The sequence below is a fragment of the Erpetoichthys calabaricus genome, chromosome 3 (genome assembly GCF_900747795.2).
Source record: "Erpetoichthys calabaricus chromosome 3, fErpCal1.3, whole genome shotgun sequence".
NCBI classification, from domain to species: domain Eukaryota; kingdom Metazoa; phylum Chordata; class Cladistia; order Polypteriformes; family Polypteridae; genus Erpetoichthys; species Erpetoichthys calabaricus.
The window spans coordinates 14693961-14715554 of NC_041396.2; the positions used below are offsets into that span (position 1 = coordinate 14693961).

The 21594-nt window shown below is 40.2% G+C and overlaps 2 protein-coding genes across 3 annotated transcripts in view; both read left to right on the top strand.

The window, feature by feature from the left end:
• The window catches only part of clic5a (chloride intracellular channel 5a), a 1193419-nt gene that overhangs the window by 454795 nt on the left and 717030 nt on the right, over positions 1 to 21594 (top strand). The window lies entirely within an intron of this gene.
• Positions 10205 to 21594, top strand: part of ccm2 (CCM2 scaffold protein) — a 139122-nt gene continuing 127732 nt past the window's right edge. Inside the window, exon 1 of the mRNA XM_028796392.2 lies at positions 10205 to 10386. Within this exon, the coding sequence (XP_028652225.1) occupies positions 10357 to 10386 (30 nt within the window). The 5' untranslated portion in view covers positions 10205 to 10356. The remainder of the gene's footprint in view (positions 10387 to 21594) is intronic.

Consider the following 21594-nt stretch of genomic DNA (forward strand, 5'->3'; position numbering starts at 1 on the left):
AATAGCTTTATTAACTCAATAGCTACATTACCTTTATAAACTCAAAAGAAAGTCACACTGCTATAGTGCACATAGGCACAGTAACTTTTTTTTAACTTTTAATGAATTTATTTAAAGCATTCCATACAATCAAGTCAAACTTAACAAAGCAAATTCAGTTCAGCCCCAACCCATGAGAAAGTGAGAAAGACCAACAGCCAGAGTAAAACTTTTGAAAGTAGTATAGAGGGAAAGGAGACTTTCCGCAATATACGTGCTTATCTTAATACATAATTCGCCTGCCTCCTCACTCACTCACTCACATCCGTCCAAAGCCGAAGGCGCAGTCGCCTTCTGCGCAGCTGCCCGAAAAACCTTACGAGACCGACATCCAACCCCAACATCACGGCAGGCGGCGGATTTACGGCCGTAAAAATTCAAAGAGAAAGGCGACTTCGATTAAAGCTCTAGAGGCCTGAAAGGCAATTTCGACTACAGCTCCAGGCCTAATTACGCATTCTGATTCAATTACGCATTCATTCAATACACCTATATCAGGTTTGTGGTGTTTATACTTATTACTATTCCATATTGTACTGGAACATTCATCATTCAATATTATACTATAGGCCTGGAAAATTAATCAACTAACAGTACAAGCCTGTACAGTAATGAGTAAAGCGGACTACAATCATTACAAAACAACTTCTTCGTTACTTATCATTTGTTCTTCATACACTGCTGACACAAACTTACGTTGTCGAAACGGGCTCTGTGTCTAGTTCTAAAATATTATTGATTAGATCCTACCAGATTTTTAAAAAGATTTGAACAGATCCTCTAAGAGAGAATGTATCTATCTATTATATAGTGCCTTTCATATCTGTTTATCTATTGGAAATACTTCTGTAAAAAGCTAAATTTCACCCTTGTGATAAATAAAGTTCTGTCTATCTATCTGTCTGTACTGCGCTTAAAGAAAGCCATATGTGAACAGAGTCCAAAAGCGCCATCCACCTCTCTGGGCTAAGAGGCGTGTGGGATGGACCATCACTCAGCATGGATGAAGCAAACATTGTGTTCCCCAGACCAAGAAAAAGAAAAGGACCATCCAGACTGTTAGCAGCTACAAAACCAGAATCTAGTGTGATGTGATGGTATTCAGTTGTCTTAGGGTGTGTGACACTCCAGTGAAGGCACCGTTAACATTGAAAAGTACATCAACACATGCTGCCTTTCAAGATGACGTCGCTTTCATGTACACCCACGCATATTTCAGCAAGGCAGTGCAAACACACATTCTGCGCACATTACAAAGGCAGGGCTGCTTAGGACGAGAGTGCGAGTGTTCGACTGGCCTTCTTGCAGTCCTGACCTGTCCACAACTGAGAATGTGTGGCACATTTTGAAAGACCCCATACTGCCCATACTGTTGCACACTGTAAGACTTGTTTGCAAGAAGCATGAGTCAAAGTGACAACTGAAACACTCAATAAAATGGAGTCTTCAGTAATTAAATGTTTATTAAGTGTTGTTGAGAAGGAAACACCAGGTTACAAAGTGGTACATTTTTGGCCGTATGCTGCAAGTATCAACATCAAAATAAGAGTTTTATTTTTGCAAAAGAACAGTAAAATTCATTAGTGGTAACATCAAACAATGGGATCTTCTTCTTCTTTTGGCTGCTCCCGTTAGGGGTCGCCACAGAGGATCATCTCCTTCCATATCTTCCTGTCCTCTTCATTTTGCTCTGTCACAACCATCACCTGCATGTCCTCTCTCACCACATCCATAAACCTTCTCTTAGGCCTTCCTCTTCTCCTCTTACCTGGCAGCTCTATCCTTAGCATCCTTCTCCCAATATACCCAGCATCTCTCCTCTGCACATGTCCAAACCAACGCAATCTCGCCTCTCTGACTTTGTCTCCCAACCGTCGAACTTCTACGTCCTCATTTCTAATCCTGTCCATCCTCGTCACACCCAATGCAAATCTTAACATGTTTAACTCTGCCTCCTCCAGCTCTGTCTCCTGCTTTCTGGTCAGTGCCACTGTCTCCAGCCCATATAACATAGCTGGTCTCACTGCCGTCCTGTAGACATCCCTTTTCACTCTTGATGATACCCATCTGTCACAAATCACTCCTGACACTCTTCTCCACTCACTCCACCCTGCCTGCACTCTCTTTTTCACTTCTCTTCCATACTCCCCGTTACTCTTTACTGTTGATCCCAAGTATTTAAACTCATCCACCTTCACCAACTCTACTCCCTGCATCCTCACCATTCCACTGACCTCCCTCTCATTCATATACATGCATTCTGTTTTGGTGGTCTTACTGACCTTCATTCCTCTCCTCTCTAGAGCAGATCCTCACCTCTCCAGGGTCTCCTCAACCTGCTCCCTACAATCGCTACAAATCACAATGTGATCAGCAAACATCATAGTCCACGGGGACTCCTGTCTAATCTCGTCTGTCAACCTGTCCATCACCAATGCAAATAAGAAAGGGCTCAGAGCCGATCCCTGATGTAATCCCACCTCCGTCATTCCTACCGCAGACCTCACCACTGTCACACTTCCCTCGTACATATCATGTACAACTCTTACATACTTCTTTGCCACTCCCGACTTCCTCACACAATACTGCAGCTCCTCTCTAGTCACCCTGTCATATGCTTTCTCCAGGACCACAAAGATGGTTACACTTTATGTATAATACGCTACCGTGGCTGTCCATTTGTCTGTCCAGGATTTTAAATCACCCGTAGCTCGCATACCGTTTGACCTATTGACCTGAAATTTAGTACACATATACTACGTGACTTCTACTCTCCACTTTCGGGGTGATGATTGACCTCCAAGGTTGTTCCTCTTTTTATTTTTATTCTATTTTATTGTAGGATAAACTCTTGGCAGCGGCCATCAGGGTGGCCGTGCGTTGCATGCGTACAGGCGCCGTTCTCATTCCCTATTACCTTCGCCGTCACTTCCCCAACCTCTTCATATCTTAAATCATTCTTGAGGCAGATTGAAGACTTAAGTGTCAGTTTAAGTGAAAAATTAAGGAAAACGTACTAAGTAATTGCAACACAAACACTGACTTAATCAGTTTTAATGCAAAAAAGATGCAGACGAAAGAAGAGAAAAAGCGGGCCGTCAGACTGGAGAAAAGAAGAGCTGCTCAGGAAGCAGCAAGCACATCAACCTCTGAGCAAACAAATGCTAAACGTACAGAGAAAGAGGAGGAAAACTAGGAATGATCAAGTCAAGTGTATTCACTGTACATTATTGTGCAGTGTGCCATTACTGGTTTATGTATAATTTCAGACAGTATCAGCAAACTGCTGTGGGTGACATTTCTGAAGTGTTAATGAAATCTATAACTTTTAATGTTTATTGTCCTGAAACCTTTCAGAGGTAGGACAGTTACAGTATTAATTCTTATTTAACTGAAATCTTTTATTAATTCTTTTTTAACTGACATCCTTATTCATGACATTTCTTTTGTGTTTCCATTTGAGCACAGGCAGGTGACGTGGCCTGCTCATGGTCACACAGTGGTGTCAGTAGTGGGATCTGTATCTACAACCACAGAGTATGAAGTTAAAGCCTTAACCATTGGGCCACATTGACTATTTAAGATCAGGGAGACAAAACTTTTGAGATCAGGTAGCTCTACTCACTAAAGATGGCGCTAGAGAGTGGCATTGTGTTGCATGGTGATTAATACATGCAAATAAGAATTTCACTTTACTTCCTACACATGACAATAAGAATCTTATACATTTATGAACATATAAACACACACTTTCCCTGTGTGTCAATATATAGTGAGTATAGAAAAGGGTCACCTCCACTGAAAATATTCACATTTCGTTGTTTTACAACCTAAAATGAAAACACACACAGAAATATTTTTTTAGGTTTATTTACTCAATGCTACCTATTACATCCAACCCAACAATATATACAGTAACCAACAGTTTAGTAAAATGAAAATAAATTAAACCACCACTATTATGTAGCATCCACCTGGGTGATGCAACGGCAGCCATTTTTGTGCTAGTATACTCACCACATAATAATGATAATAATGGATCACCCCCCCCCCCCCCCCCCCTCCCATGTCAGTACTTTGTGGAACCCCTTTTTGCTTTAATTACAGCCATGAGTCATCCATGAGTTTGTTGGGATTCTTCCCTACCAACTTTGCACATCTAGACTATCCAAAATTTGCCCACCCATCTTTACAGAACTGTTCTATGTTGGTGGACTGAAATCTTCAAGTCATTCCACAGATTTTCAATGGGATTTAGGTCTGGGCTCGGACTGGCCACGCAACAACATTCACCTTTTTCTCCTTCAGCCACTGTGTGGTCAACTCTGCTGTGTGCTTCGGGTCGTTGTCATGTTGGAAAGTGAACCTTCTTCCCACTGACAACTTTCTGGCAGAGGGACGCTGGTTTTCCTCAAGAATTTGATGGTGTTGCCAATTTTATTTTTTCCTCTCCAACCGTCTGGAGTTTTTTTTTGTTCTGTCTGTTCTCCCTGACTATCGGACTTTACTTTTATTCTGGTAATTTGTGTTCCCTAATTCTATTTTCTTATTTATTTTGTTTTTTTTCTATTTCTTCATCATGTAAAGCACTTTTAGCTCCATCATTTGTATGAAAATGTGCTAGAGAAATAAATGATGTTGTTGTTGTATTTAGCCTCATCCATTTTTCTTCCTGTCTTGACAAGTGCCCCAGTTCCTGCCACATATGGGCAGGCATGTCCTTGGAGGGTTTTACAGACCTCCACATGCTAGGCAACAATACCCTGATTGCTGTTAGATGCCAGGATGAAATTCTCAGAGGCATTGTCAGACCTTACACTGGGTTCCTCGTAATGTAGGGTGATGCCCAAGGTTATTATAGTTTTGCCTTTTTATATTAGTTTTTATTTCTATATTTTTTCTGACATTACCTGGAAATTCAGTTTAGTTTTAGTTTTCCTTTATCGTGTATTTTTAGTTTTAGTTTAGTTTTTATTTTACAAAGACATTTCTATTTTATTTTTATATATATATATTAGGGGCGGCACGGTGGCGCAGTGGGTAGCGCTGCTGCCTCGCAGTTGGGAGACCTGGGGACCTGGATTCGCTTCCCGGGTGCTCCCTGTGTGGAGTTTGCATGTTCTCCCCTTGTCTGCGTGGGTTTCCTCTCACAGTCCAAAGACATTCAGGTTAGATGGATTGGCGATTCTAAATTGGCCCTAGTGTGTGCTTGGTGTGTTTGTGTGTGTCCTGCGGTGGGTTGGCACCCTGCCTGGGATTGGTTCCTGCCTTGTGCCCTGTGTTGGCTGGGATTGGCTCCAGCAGACCCCTGTGACCCTGTGTTCGGATTCAGCGGGTTGGAAAATGGATGGATGGATATATATTAGTTTCAGTTTTAATTTTAGTAATTAAAGTATGGTTATAGATCTACTATGGAGTTTAGTTTTTGTGTCACAATGAGACAGAAGTGTACACTTAATGGGTTTGGATATAATATGAGTTTAATGTTAGTGGAAGCTTACTACACTACACGACACAGTTTACTATTTGATTTTGTTTTTGTCTGATAAAAACAAGCATAATCAAAACCAGATACTGAATATGAACAACTTTACACAATTTTTTGATTTTTAAAGTATTTTGTATGTCATTTGTGCTGAACAAACCTGCGCTGTTGGCACTTTTTTCTTTTCCTTTTATTACCTAGAATGGGCCAATTTGTAATGAAATTTAGGTGAATTTTAAGGTGTGAGGGTTTTTACTCTAAATGTCTACAGCACACAACATATCTTGCTCCAAGGCAATGTGCTTATAATGAATGTCTTCTATATTGCATTCAAAAATCTCAAATACTGGGCTTTGTTATTTTCTACCAGCCATATTCATCTCTGATTCCACCTCAGGCACAAACAATTTATAGACAGAATTTTGCCACCTGCAGGCCTGGAAAGATATAAAAAATTGGAAAACAGGATCTACTGTGTTTTGACAGGTGTGACCATGAAAATCACAGGGGCCAAGGATGAACAGGGGTCTTAGGTTTGAATCAGTGTGCAGACCCCACCTAGCTGTATTGAGGGAAATAAAGAAAATAAGCATGTAGTGTCGAGGTTATGGGCAGTGTGACTTGAATAGCCCACCATAAGAACAGTAAATAAACCCTTAATGAGCAGAGCAAGAGTACAAAACGACAGAGACAGCATCTGAGATTAAGAACAATATATACATTATGTAAACAATTATTATAAAAGTAAAGTTGATTAAATGGATGGATGGTGCGATGGGAATTATGTGACGTGAATATTGTGAGATTTTTTTCATGGACGTTTTCATACTGTTTGCTGTTGTCCAGCATTGGTCACCATCTGTTTCCATTAAAGCATAAACTTTGATAGCTCCGTTAAATAAAACATTAAATATTTTTTTATGCAATTACTACAAACCACGTGGGGCAATAAACATTTAAAATATATCATTCTTGGGGCCATGTAGTAAGGAGGCCTGGGTTCGCTCCCTGGGTCCTCCCTGAGTGAACTTTGCATGTTCTCCCCGTGTCTATGTGGGTTTCCTTCCACAGTTCAAAGACATGCAGGTTAGGTGCAATGGTTATCCTAAATGGTCCCTAGTGTGTGCTTGGTGTGTGGGTGTGTGTGTGTGCCCTGCGATGGGCTGGCGCCCTGCCTGGGGTTTGTTACCTGCCTTGCACCCTGTGTTGCCTGTGATTGGCTCCAGCAGACCCCCGTGACCCTGTGTTAGGATATAGCGGGTTGGGTAATGGATGGATGGATGGATGGATGGATGGATAATTTCTGGGTGGAATATTCCTTTAAGGTCCAAGAAGCCAAGAAAACCAGAGTTTACAGATCCGGTATGCCTTTGATGTTTGTGCGTTAATTAACGTTCGGAGGAGCTGGTCTACAGGTTTAGGTTCAAAGTGGGTGTGGAGCCGGTGAACAGTACTGTTACATTTGGAAAAAGGAGCCGAGCAGCAATCGCATCCAGTTTTCCAGTTTTCAGTACAAGTTTGTGGCAGTTTACGCGAACAAGCTAATACGGTTATACCGTTAAAGTCAAAATTCCAATTGAATTTTATTTGTCACATAGACGTTTTACTTACTGTATAATAAATAGTGAAATACTTGAATGCTAAACACCAATGACTGCGCATCTAAGAAGGATGTAACAGTAATAAAGTACATGGCTATAGATATCAGTAAAATCTTTAATAGACTTCTAAAATATAGAACTTTATCCAACCCAGCGGAGATTTGACTTTTTAAGTAAACCCTTTAAATAAATAAACTGATATAGACAGAGATACAGGCAGCAACTTTCTATAGAATCTCCGTATTTCTCACTGTTTTTATTTATGAAATTATTTACCTAAAGACCTTCTGTAAAAAGCCAACTTCCCCTTGGGATAAATTCTATCTATCTATCTATCTATCTATCTATCTATCTATCTATCTATCTATCTATCTATCTATCTATCTATCTATCTATCTATCTATCTATCTATCTATCTATCTATCTATCATATAGTGCCTTTCATATCTATCTATCTATTATATAGTACCTTTCATATCTATCTATCTATCTATCTATCTATCTATCTATCTATCTATCTATCTATCTATCTATCTATCTATCTATCTATCTATCATATAGTGTCTTTCACATATACTATCTATCTATCTATCTATCTATCTATCTATCTATCTATCTATCTATCTATCTATCTATCTATCTATCTATCTATCTATCTATCTATCTATCTATCATGTAGTGCCTTTCACATCTATCTATCTATTGTCCTCACAGGTGGCGCAGTGGTAGTGCTGCTGCTTTGCAGTAAGGAGACTGTGGAAGATTGTGGGTTCGCTTTCCGGTTCCTCCCTGTGTGGATAGCGCTTCGAGTACTGAGAAAACCGCTATATAAATGTAATGAATTATTATTATGTAGATGTGTGTGTATAATATAAAATATGAATGTATATGTACATGCAGTATACAGTAATATACAATTATACAGGGGTGGGCAAAAGTAGGTTTACAGTTGTTCATATGGAAGAACACATGCAGGTTATGATTATTACAATAACTTTATTAACTCAATAGCTTTATTACCTTTATTAACTCCAAAGAATGTCACACTGGTACAGTGCACTTAGGCACAGTACAATCCCATGTGCTCAAATTGCCAGCCTTGCATGCTCACAACTGTAAACCAACTTTTGCCCATCCCTTTGTATGTACAACCATAGATATATATTTGCAACAGGACACCAAGAAATGAACGAAAATACAAAAGCTTAGTAACAAAATGTCAGACTGTTGAGAAAGATGAAGCTAGAGTCCATGTGATTTTTTTATTCCAATTATTATTTGTCTTTGACGTTTTTGAAAACAGAAATCTTTAACAAATACCTTAGCAGCTTTCCACCACAAATCCAAAATAAAGTAATCCACCTTGATAGAAAGGGTAAGTGTCTGTGTGCCTTTTTTGTGAGTCTGTCCTGTTGCTACGTCTCAGCTTTCCAACAGATGGCTCATCACAAACATTAGCACTGCTTTTATGAATCCTGTACCAAATGGCATATAACAGAAACACAGCAAATGGATGGCACACTGCACTGCAAATGTTAGTGCTGAGATGGACAGAAATCAAGTAATCCACCTTAGTAAAAAGACAAGTGTTTGTGTGTCCATCTGGTTGCTATGGTTCAGTTATTCCAACAGATGGTGCATCACAAACTTATGTAATAACAAAATGTCATTTTCTAACCTGCTTAATCCAGACCAGAGTCGTGTTTGGGTGCTGTAGCCTAACCCAGCTAACATAGGGCACAAGGCAGGAAGAAACACTGGGCAGTACGCCAGTCCATCACAGAGTAATATAATGCATTACTACAATTGTTTGTGAAGCGCCATCTGTTGAAAAGACAAATGCAATGCATTTTATTACCACATGCAATGCAAAATACATTCCATTAGATGAGAAACGTTAACACTCAGGGCAAAGTTGATTATTTAGACTTCAATCCGTCTTAGACAGGTAGCACAGCAAGTTCACACATAATCCAATTAATTGTCATAATACGAGGGACAATTCCGCACTTTCATATTTTCATTGGAAATAGTGAAGGAAAAAACATTTTTTGCTGATGACATTAAAAAGTTGGTACGACACTGGGAAAATTGCACCGCAAAGGAAGGTAACTATGTAGAAAAGTGGTGTAATTTGTTTAGTAAATAGAGTTTAAAAAAAAAGTGCGGAAACTTTTTGAATGTCCCTCGTACTTTAAAATGACGACAGAAAGCTAAGCAAATCTGCTAAATTACTAACAAGAATTAAACAGGTGTGGCCAAAAGGAGGCACTTCAGTCCCCAAACCCAAGACACAATTGCACCAACTCCAGTCCAGGGTTCAAATCAATGTTTTTTATTACACAAAATAACTTTCTACAGGTCTCACAATAAGCAAATCTTTTCTTTTCTTCACTCCTTCCTTCAGTCCTCTAGACGAGCATTGTTCTCTTCCATCCAACTCCGACTACCCAAGTGAGATGATGAGGCTCCTTTAATGCCGAATCTGGCAGTACTTCTGGTGGCACGATATCGCCCAAAGGAAGCACTTTTTGGTGAGGTGGAAGCTTACCAGAGTAGGGATAGCTATTCCCTACAGGTCACCCTGGCAGCACCCATGGAACCCAGTCTGGCAGTCCAACAGGACAAGTATGCTCTGGGGGTACATGCATGGGTGCACCATTCCTTGGGCACTGGCACCTAGCTCATCGGGGGAGCATACTGTCCTGAAAGGCTGTCTCCCAGGGTCTTTCTGTTATACTGGTGTCCTGGACAAGTAAGGGCCTTCTGTCCGACCCCACCGTGATGCCGATCCTTCCACGCAGGCAGCCTCATGGTTGAAACAAGGAACGTGGTACATACTAGCCTGGAACCCTTATAGTCCCATACCTGACGTATTTAATACGTTATAAGCACATACACAAATTGACAAAACTAAACAATACTACAGATGTTGACTGTTCCTTTTTTTTTTGGAAGAGAAAAATAAATACTTTAGCTGGTCACCAGACAGCCCACTTTGTCGAAGCTCGCGAAGGGCGGGCCGCTCACTCTCCGACTCGCTCCACCCCCTAAACTACAAAGAGCATGCGTGAAACATATCCCCCCACCCAAGATGGCGACTGAGTTGAAAAGTTGAAACCGTGTCAGGCTGTTTCTCGCGGGATTCAGCGGGTGCTGCGCAGCTCATGGCCGCGTCGGCGATGCCGGGGCTGAAGCAAACGGGACCATGAAGAGTCACAACACCTAGAAATGGAGGAAGATGCGAAAAAAGCAAAAAAGGTTAGTGCTACCCTTTCGGCTCGTTGTTGCAGATTCCAGTAAAACTGGGCGCCGCACTTCGGTAGAAGATTAGAATTCTTGTTGTTGCCGAGAAGTTTGAGAGAGAGAGTCGTGGGGGACCCTTCGTTTTAGAGCAGTCCCTGATACTTCGTCTCGGCACAGTTACTTGAAACTCCCTTGCAGTGCTAAATAAGAATAAATATGGAGTAAATGGTCTTGGTGGAATGATAGCGGCCCACCGAGTTCTTCGAGGACCACCTACAGTGTCTGCTAGGCGTGTACGAGATGCTTGTTGCTTGTCACATTTTGCTGACCCCCTCCTTCCCTCAAGTTCAGCACCACTAATTATCAAGCGACCACATAGGCGGCCGAACCCGATTTGAAAGCAAGCCAAGAAAACCAGAGTTTACAGATCCGGTATGCCGTTGATGTTTGTGCGTTAATTAACGTTCGGAGGAGCTGGTCTACAGGTTTAGGTTCAAAGTGGGTGTGGAGCCGGTGAACAGTACTGTTACATTTGGAAAAAGGAGCCGAGCAGCAATCGCAGGCTACAGATTTCTGTAACGAATACTAAAAACAGCCGTGCATCTCTCTGACCACTGGCAACTCCAGTTTTCAGTACAAGTTTGTGGCAGTTTACGCGGACAAGCTAATACGGTTATACCGTTAAAGTCAAAATTCCAATTGAATTTTATTTGTCACATAGACGTTTTACTTACTGTACAATAAATAGTGAAATACTTGAATGCTAAACACCAATGACTGCGCATCTAAGAAGGATGTAACAGTAATAAAGTACATGGCTATAGATATCAGTAAAATCTTTAACAGACTTCTAAAATATAGAACTTTATCCAACCCAGCGGAGATTTGACTTTTTAAGTAAAACCTTTAAATAAATAAACTGATATAGACAGATACAGGCAGCAGCTTTCTATAGAATCTCCGTATTTCTCACTGTTTTTATTTATGAAATTATTTACCTAAAGACCTTCTGTAAAAAGCCAACTTCCCCTTGGGACAAATTCTATCTATCTATCTATCTATCTATCTATCTATCTATCTATCTATCTATCTATCTATCTATCTATCATGTAGTGCCGTTCACATCTATCTATCTATTGTCCTCACAGGTGGTGCAGTGGTAGTGCTGCTGCTTTGCAGTAAGGAGACTGTGGAAGATTGTGGGTTCGCTTCCCGGTTCCTCCCTGTGTGGATAGCGCTTCGAGTACTGAGAAAAGTGCTATATAAATGTAATGAATTATTATTATGTAGATGTGTGTGTATAATATAAAATATGTATGTATATGTACATGCAGTATACAGTAATACAGTGGTGTGAAAAACTATTTGCCCCCTTTCTGATTTCTTATTCTTTTGCATGTTTGTCACACAAAATGTTTCTGATCATCAAACACATTTAACCATTAGTCAAATATAACACAAGTAAACACAAAATGCAGTTTTTAAATGATGGTGTTTATTATTTAGGGAGAAAAAAAATCCAAACCTACATGGCCCTGTGTGAAAAAGTAATTGCCCCCTTGTTTAAAAATAACCTAACTGTGGTGTATCACACCTGAGTTCAATTTCCGTAGCCACCCCCAGGCCTGATTACTGCCACACCTGTTTCAATCAAGAAATCACTTAAATAGGAGCTGCCTGACACAGAGAAGTAGACCAAAAGCACCTCAAAAGATAGACATCATGCCAAGATCCAAAGAATTCAGGAACAAATGAGAACAGAGGTAATTGAGATCTATCAGTCTGGTAAAGGTTATAAAGCCATTTCTATAGCTTTGGGACTCCAGCGAACCACAGTGAGAGCCATTATCCACAAATGGCAAAAACATGGAACAGTGGTGAACCTTCCCAGGAGTGGCCGGCCGACCAAAATTACCCCAAGAGCGCAGAGACGACTCATCCGAGAGGTCACAAAAGACCCCAGGACAACGTCTAAAGAACTGCAGGCCTCACTTGCCTCAATTAAGGTCAGTGTTCACGACTCCACCATAAGAAAGAGACTGGGCAAAAAACGGCCTGCATGGCAGATTTCCAAGACGCAAACCACTGTTAAGCAAAAAGAACATTAGGGCTCGTCTCAATTTTGCTAAGAAACATCTCAATGATTGCCAAGACTTTTGGGAAAGTACCTTGTGGACTGATGAGTCAAAAGTTGAACTTTTTGGAAGGCAAATGTCCCGTTACATCTGGCGTAAAAGGAACACAGCATTTCAGAAAAAGAACATCATACCAACAGTAAAATATGGTGGTGGTAGTGTGATGGTCTGGGGTTGTTTTGCTGCTTCAGGACCTGGAAGGCTTGCTGTGATAGATGGAACCATGAATTCTACTGTCTACCAAAAAATCCTGAAGGAGAATGTCCGGCCATCTGTTCATCAACTCAAGCTGAAGCGATTTTGGGTGCTGCAACAGGACAATGACCCAAAACACACCAGCAAATCCACCTCTGAATGGCTGAAGAAAAACAAAATGAAGACTTTGGAGTGGCCTAGTCAAAGTCCTGACCTGAATCCAATTGAGATGCTATGGCATGACCTTAAAAAGGCGGTTCATGCTAGAAAACCCTCAAATAAAGCTGAATTACAACAATTTTGCAAAGATGAGTGGGCCAAAATTCCTTCAGAGCGCTGTAAAAGACTCATTGCAAGTTATCGCAAACGCTTGATTGCAGTTATTGCTGCTAAGGGTGGCCCAACCAGTTATTAGGTTCAGGGGGCAATTACTTTTTCACACAGGGCCATGTAGGTTTGGATTTTTTTTTCTCCCTAAATAATAAAAACCATCATTTAAAAACTGCATTTTGTGTTTACTTGTGTTATATTTGACTAATGGTTAAATGTGTTTGATGATCAGAAACATTTTGTGTGACAAACATGCAAAAGAATAAGAAATCAGGAAGGGGGCAAATAGTTTTTCACACCACTGTATACAATTATACAGGGGTGGGCAAAAGTAGGTTTACAGTTGTTCATATGGAAGAACACATGCAGGTTATGATTATTACAATAACTTTATTAACTCAATAGCTTTATTACCTTTATTAACTCCAAAGAATGTCACACTGGTACAGTGCACTTAGGCACAGTACAATCCCATGTGCTCAAATTGCCAGCCTTGTATGCTCACAGCTGTAAACCATCTTTTGCCCACCCCTTTGTATATACAGTACAACCATAGATATATATTTGCAGCTAGAGATCCACAAAGGGAGAAAAAATGAATCACGTATCATAAAGTAGTTTTTATTCCTGAGCTTTCGGCCCCTACTAGGGGCCTTCAGCAGAGGATAATGCTTAGACTTACAAAAATCAAAGGTAATATATAGCAAAAAATTACGTGGGGGAGGTGTCTTAAGTCAGTGTGATCAGGAGGGGGGGGGGGGTATTGGGTGTACAGTTTATTTATTATGAACATGTTCTTCTTAAGTTTGCATATGCTGGATTTATGTCCAAGTGTCTGTTGATGGCGTTCTCATTTGATAGCCAATCACACTGACTTAGCCACCTCCCCCACCCCCTCCATGTAATTTTTTGCTATATATTGCCTTTAATTCTTGTCTAAGCATTATCCTCTGATGAAGACCCCTGGCAGGGGTTGAAAGCTCAGGAATAAAAACTACTTTATGAGATATATATATATATATATATATATAATATAAAATTTCATACACACACACTATTGTCTGAACATGCACCAGAATGACTAAAAAGGGATATAAATAAAAAGAAAAACTTTGGCAGTCCCAGTGTGGCACTATACAGGTACAATCATTGCTATATGCATAAAGGAGCCCCCAGTAGCATTTCTTCACACACATCTGCTGAATAATTAATTGGCTAAAAGTCCTCAAGGTTAATACATCATGGAGAGGATGTGCAGCATTGTTCACAATGGCACTCAATTGTGTTTTAATTCTCCCCTTCATCACCACCTCCAGGAGTTCGAGATTTTTGTCCCATAATTGTGCCCGCTTTTTTAATGAGCTTGTTGATTCGGTGAGCCTCTCTTGAAGTGATGATAAAAAAAATCACAGTGGCCATCACAGAGTTATAAAAGATGTGACGGATATTGCTGAATATGTGATAAATAATCACTAAAATGAAGAATGTACGAGAGTTAAAAAATAGGGCATCATGTAGTTAGACATTTTCCTTATTCAAAATGTGGAAGGACTTTGGGTGGAAAAAAGCATCTCTGTCTTTCTGAGCTGGTCTTCATGCAGTGGTCCATTTTACCTGAGTGCAGCACACAGAAGACGCCATCGTTGGGAAGGCTAAGATACAATACGATACAATTTATTTTTGTATAGCCCAAAATCACACATGGCCCTGCCACTATCTCTTATATATTAGCAGGGCCTGTTAAAGCCCATTGCAGCACTTCTTGTGTGATTTTGGGCTATTGTATTGTAAGCGCCGCAATGGGCTTTAACAGGCCCTTCCTCTTGACAGCCCCCCAGCCTTGACTCTCTGAGAAGACAAGGAAAAACTCCCCAAAAAAAACTTGTAGGGAAAAATGGAAGAAACCTCGGGAAAGGCAGTTCAAAGAGAGACCCCTTTCCAGGTAGGATGGGCATGCAGTGGGTGTCAAAAGAAGGGGGTCAATACAATATAATACACAGAACAGAACAAATCCTCAATACAGTATAAAAATAAAAAAATAATACCTCAGTAACTTTTTAACATTCATAGTTTTTAGTGTAAGTTAGTGTAAACCATTTAATTAATGCATAAGTCCTCTGCTTTGCAAATATAGCAGTACAAATTTGATGAAAAAGACAGCATCCTTGAAATTTAAAATAACAATGTAGGAATTGTGTAATGTCGTTCATTGTTTATCCTCACATATTATAAAAATGAGTGTAAAGTTGGTCTGTGACCCTCATGCCCTGGTTAAGCAAATTAGGAAAATGCAAAAAATTGATGGTTAGTGATCCTGTTGTTGCCAGGGCTATGGAGTCGGAGAATAAAATATACCGACTCCGACTCCTCATAAATTTAAATTGTAATGGAAAAAAAATACATCAAGTTCAAATGTCCCATTTCACAAACAATAGTCCTAATTAAGTACTTCTCTGATGTAAGAATAAAGCCCAGTGCATAGTTGTGTTACTACTAGTGTGAAGTGCAGCTGAGCTATTATACAACCTGACATTCACATATTGTAATCTGGATTATGGTACATTACAAAATGTGCTTTCATTTTATTTTAGATATAATGTGTTTAACAAGTTCATTTGAGTGTAAACAAGTGTACTGGTGTGTGCTACGGCCTGATGGGTGTTCAGGGGTTCTTGTCTTTTGTTTAAACTGCCCAATACAGTAGAGAGTCAGCTTCCTAGCCAGTACTTCTGTGATTGACTTCCTTCAATCAACATGGAAAATACATTAGCATATTAAATACATAGGAGCCGGAGTCAGAAGTAACAGAAACTAAGGAGTTGGAGTCGAAGGATTTATCTACCGACTCCACAGCCCTAGTTGTTGCTCACAATAGACTAACAATAGAAACGTGAGCAGTAAACTATTTTTTTTTTTTTTTTTTTTTTTTTTTTTTTTTTTTTGGGCTAGTCTGAATTGTCCTGTGTGTGTTTGCCATGAAATGGACTGGTGCTCTGTCTGGGTGTTGTTCCTGCCTTGTTTCCGCTGCCTTCTCAGGGATAAGCTTTAGTTGCTGCCTGACTCTGCCCTGGATAAACAGGTCAGCAAAATGGATGGATGGTTGGTTGGTTGTTTATCCTGCTGTTACGTAACAGGTCTAGCCCTAGTGAGTGTGTATGTATGTCCCCCATATCATAGACTGGCGCTCTGTCCAGGTGCTGTTTCTATCTTGTACCCAATGTCTGCTGGGATAAACTGCAGTTACCCCATGACCCTGCACTGGAGAAACAGATTAGGAAGAGGGATGGATGGATGGTTATCCTGTTCTTGCTCACATAATAGAGAAGTGAGTGGTGCACTTTTTTTTGTTTTTGGCTATTCTGAATTGTCCCGTGTGTTTGCAATGCAATGCAATGCACTGGACTGGTGCCCAGTCCAAATACTGTTTCTGCATTGTGTCTGAGGCATTCTGGGGATAGGCTTCAGTTGATGGATAAGCATGTTAGGTGGATGGTTGTCCTGTTCTTGCTCACATATAGGATTAGCCCTAGTGAGTGTTTGCGTTCACTGTGCTTTTTCTAACTTACAAGTGAGTTTTTTTTTTTGGCTTGAGTGTGTGCGTGTGTGTGTGTGTGTGTGTGTGTGAGTTCATGTTCACCCTTCCAGGTGCTGTTCTTACTTTGTGCCCGATGCCTGCTGGTGTAGGCTCCATTTGTCCCGCCACCATACCCTGGATATGTAAAGTAGGAAAATGGATGCCTAGCGATGGATGATTATCCTCTTATTTCTTACATAATAGAAAAATGAGTATAAATGATTTTTTGGCTATTCTATATAACCCTTAGTGTGTATGTGTGTTTGTTTTATGCATGTGTTTTCACCCTGTGATGCACTGGCAATTTGCCAAGGTGCTGTGCCCGAATCCTGCTGGGATAGGTGTCTGTAGTCCCAAAACCCTGCCTTGGATAAGTGGGATTAGGAAAATAGATGGCTGTCCTGTTCTTGCTCACATAATAGAAAAGTAAGTGTAAAGGTGTGTTGTTGTTTTTTTGGGGCTGTTCTAAATTTGCGTCAGTGATATGTGTGGATGGCCTAGTGCTGTGTCCATGTGATGTTCTTGTCTTACACTCAGTGCTTGTTGGGATAGGCTTCAGGCATACAAAATACTGAGTACGATTTGGAGTTGCTGCAATGAAATTTTGGCAAAATGGACGAGCCTGCCTGCTGCATCATCATTTTTTCCCTTTGATTTTCGGGGTGTCTTTGAATTCAGCCCTCTGTCGGTTGATCATTTTCATTTCCATCCTTTCCTTCCTAACACATCGCCATATTGGTCCATATCAGTAGAGATAACCAGCAGGATTTTTTTCCCATATCTCTACACTGGACTCCTTTTAAATCTTCCTTGTGATGTTCAGATCAAATTTTCACACTTAATTGCAGATTTACTTTATACCATTTTAAAAGATAAGTTCGGTATTTAAGTGAAAGGTAGTTCTTAACAATCATGGAATATAGATAGATGCTTTATTAATCCCAAGAGGAAATTCACATACTCCAGCAGCAGCATACTGATACAAAAAAAACAATATTAAATTAAAGAGTGATAAAAATGCAGGTATGCAGACAGGCAATAACTTTGAATAATGTTAGCGTTTAACATCCCCCCCCTCCCCCCTGGGTGGAATTGAAGAGTCGCATAGTGTGGGGGAGGAGCGATCTCCTCAGTCTGTCAGTGGAGCAGGACGGTGACAGCAGTCTGTCACTGAAGCTGCTCCTCTGTCTGGAGATGATCCTGTTCAGTGGATGCAGTGGATTCTCCATGATTGACAGGAGTCTGCTCAGCGCCCGTCGCTCTGCCACAGATGTCAAACTGTCCAGCTCCATGCCAACAATAGAGCCTGCCTTCCTCACCAGTTTGTGCAGGCGTGAGGCGTCTCTCTTCTTTATGCTGCCTCCCCAGCACACCAGCGCATAGAAGAGGGCGCTCACCACAACCGTCTGATAGAACATCTGCAGCATCTTATTGCAGATGTTGAAGGACGCCAGCCTTCTAAGGAAGTATAGTCGGCTCTGTCCATTCTTGCACAGAGCATCAGTATTGGCAGTCCAGTCCAGTTTATCATCCATCTGCACTCCCAGGTATTTATAGGTCTAACTCTGATGATCACGGGGTCCGTGAGGGGCCTGGGCCTCCTAAAATCCACCACCAGCTCCTTGGTTTTGCTGGTGTTCAGGTGTAGGTGGTTTGAGTCGCACCATTTAACAAAGTCCTTGGTTAAGTTCCTACACTCCTCCTCCTGCCCACTCCTGACACAGCCCACGATAGCAGCGTCGTCAGCGAACTTATGCACGTGGCAGGACTCCGAGTTGTATTGGAAGTCCGATGTATATAGTCCCCTGCGGCGCTCCTGTGTTGCTGACCACAATGTCAGACCTGCAGGTCCCGAGACGCACATACTGAGGTCTGTCTTTAACATAGTCCACGATCCATGCTACCAGGTATGAATCTACTCCCACCTCTGCCAGCTTGTCCCTGAGGAGCAGAGATTGGATGGTGTTGTGTTAATTTGCTACATGGAATTGTGCTTTAAAGTGAATTGTGTTTTATAAATTAACAAAAAATACCTTGTCTGTTCTGTGTCTAGTAGTGTCAGTGACTGAAGCCAGAACAAACACTGGTTAAAGTTCAAATGTTGTGTCTGGAGTTGTGTCTGGACTGTCAATGCATAGTGTTACAGGGGAGAGTGATTTAGGGGTTTATGTTGACACACTTTCATTATGTAAGCAATGCACAGACACCATTAAAAAGACTAGTAAACGTTAGGGTTTCTAGTAAAAGCTGTTGAATATAAGTTGAGGGATGTTATGGTTAGACTATATAATGCACCGGTGAGACCTCAACTGAAGTGTTGTGTGAAATTCTGGCCAGCAAGAAAGACTTTTGAAACTGTGCAGAGGAGAGCAACCAAGTGCATCCCAGGACGTAAGGACATGTTATGCTCTTACAAACTCTGAGAAGTAAACCTTTTTAATCTTGGAACAGAGGAGACACTGTAGGTCCATAATCCAGGTCTTCAGATTACTCAAAGGCATTGATAAAATAGATCCAGCAGAATTGTTTCAAGTGGTGAATCACACTCTCGGAGATGCCACTGTAAATTAAGGGGAAGTGCATTTAGGACTGAAGCCAAGCACTTATTTATGCAAAGAGGTGTGAGACTCTGGAACAGACTACAGAGACATGTAGTTGAAGCAGAAACCTTGGCAACCAATAAGAAGTATTTGGATGAGATACTGGGGCAGCAATCAGCTAAACTAATGAGCTTGATGGACTGAGTGGTCTCCTTGCATTTGTCAAATATCTTATGTTCTCGTATTTCTATACCTTTCTGTTCAGTTTAACTATAGGTTAACCCTCAAGCATTCTGAAAAGGGAGCAGTGTGACTAAAAAAAACAGCCCCTAATTCATAAATTCCTGGCAGACTATCATCTCTCATATTTTGGTCATTAAAAAGCAGGTCTAAGCTTTTTATCGCTTACAGTCCTTTGTATAGCAGCTTCTTTCTGTACCTCCTATCATATCCTTTTTGTCTTCTTGTCTATGGGTCATTTATTAATAAATATGGTTGCACTAGCATTAGCTAAAATGTGACAAAAGCCCCCTAAAATTTAAAATGTGAAATTCAAGCTTATTTTTATTTTGACATTTCTTTCCACAAGAGATTATTTGTCAACATGACTGTCAATATGCTTACTGCTAAGATAAAGTGCATATTATGGAGTGTTTATCTGTGAATGTTATTATTCCTTCTTTATTATAATTAGGGGGCTTTGCTCACCAACCCCAGGCCTGAGCTACACGCTAGCCTTTTTGTGGTTCTGCCGCTTGCGTATGGGGATGCAGATGTATAAGTTAAACAGATTTTTATTTTCATGGGAATTCTTGCATATGCATAATAGAACTATTTTACATTACAGCAAGTAATAATTAACCATATTAAAAAAGAGTAAAACGAAATAATTTGAAAGTAAATTATGTTTCATGTTACGCTAGTTATTCATTGCGTAATACGATTTTGTTCTGTTTGGCTTTGAAATTAACATGCAAATACTTTTTAAACTTACACTTTTACTGTAAAACTTAAGTAAAAACAATATTTTGAATTCAATTTTCATCAATATTGCATTGAAATTTGGATTCTGTGTTTGGAGTTGCATCGTAACAACGCAACATATAACTGCCCATGAGTGAATTTCGTTTCTCTCTAATAAACAACTTTTTTGAATGTTTGTCCCTGTGATTTGTTGTCATAGCAAAAGTTCGTTTTCTCGATATCTCAAAGTCTGTTATCTCGAGGAGACAATTTAAAAAAAATACCGATATTGCATGTTGACAACGCAACATATAACTGCCTGTGAGTGAATTTCGTTTCTTTCTCTCTATTAAATAAAACAACTTTTTCGAATGTTTGGCTCTGAGATTTGTTAATTGTGTTTGCAAAAGCTATTCTAACGGGAAACTGTTAATGTTTTAATAAGAATGGTATATCAAGATCTCCTTTGTTGTCTAATGTTATCTGTGGAAGATTACCTACATTACCTTTCTTGGATACATCCTTTTTTCAACAGTAATTCGGCTGGTGGAAGACCAGACGGTGTTAACAGTTGTAGATATTCTTCGGGATATTGTGTAAGTTGTTGTTTTCATCTTCCGCACGATCACCACCAACTGTTTCAGCATAGTCTATTTATATGCATTTAACCATTTTACTGTGTTACCGATCAACATTTTTGCCGTTAATTCGTTTGACTTCATCGCTTGTCGGTGCTAAGATTGCCCGTGTACTCATTTCTTCTGTTGATAACCCTTCATGATGAAATTCTTCAGTAAGATTTGGACATAATACATCTTCTTTAATTGGGAACTTAAAGTGAAGAAAACATTAAAATTTATAAGAGCTGAGAGAGCAGGAACTGTGTCTGACAAAAGCATTCACACGAATGAGAGGTGAGATTACTGTGTTTGTGGTTGAATATGGTTGAGAGGAGGGCATGTCTTGAAAAACTCTCATGGCCAAAGTCTCATCTCGTGGGACTTGAAAAAATCTTCCAAAAAGTTTTGTCTCGTCGCAGGATTTTTTTTATATAATAGAGAGATGTAATTAATTTGAATTGGTGGATAATGAGGATTTCTCATGCAGATACACTATATGGACAAAAGTATTGGGACCCACCTCTTAATTGTCGAATTCAGGTTTTTCAATCAGACCCAGTACCACAGGTGTATAAAATCAGGCACCTAGACATGCAGTCTCCATTTACAAACAGTTGTGAAACAAAGGTGCTATGATAGGGTGCCACCTTAAGACAGTTTGTGAAATTTCATCCCTTCAGTACAGTTGTGCTTGAAAGTTTGTGAACCCTTTAGAATTTTCTATATTTCTACATAAATATGACCTAAAACATCATCAGATTTTCACTCCAGTCCTAAAAGTAGATAAAGAAAAACCAGTTAAACAAATGAGACAAAAATATTATACAGTAATCCCTCGCTATATCGCGCTTCGCCTTTCGCGGCTT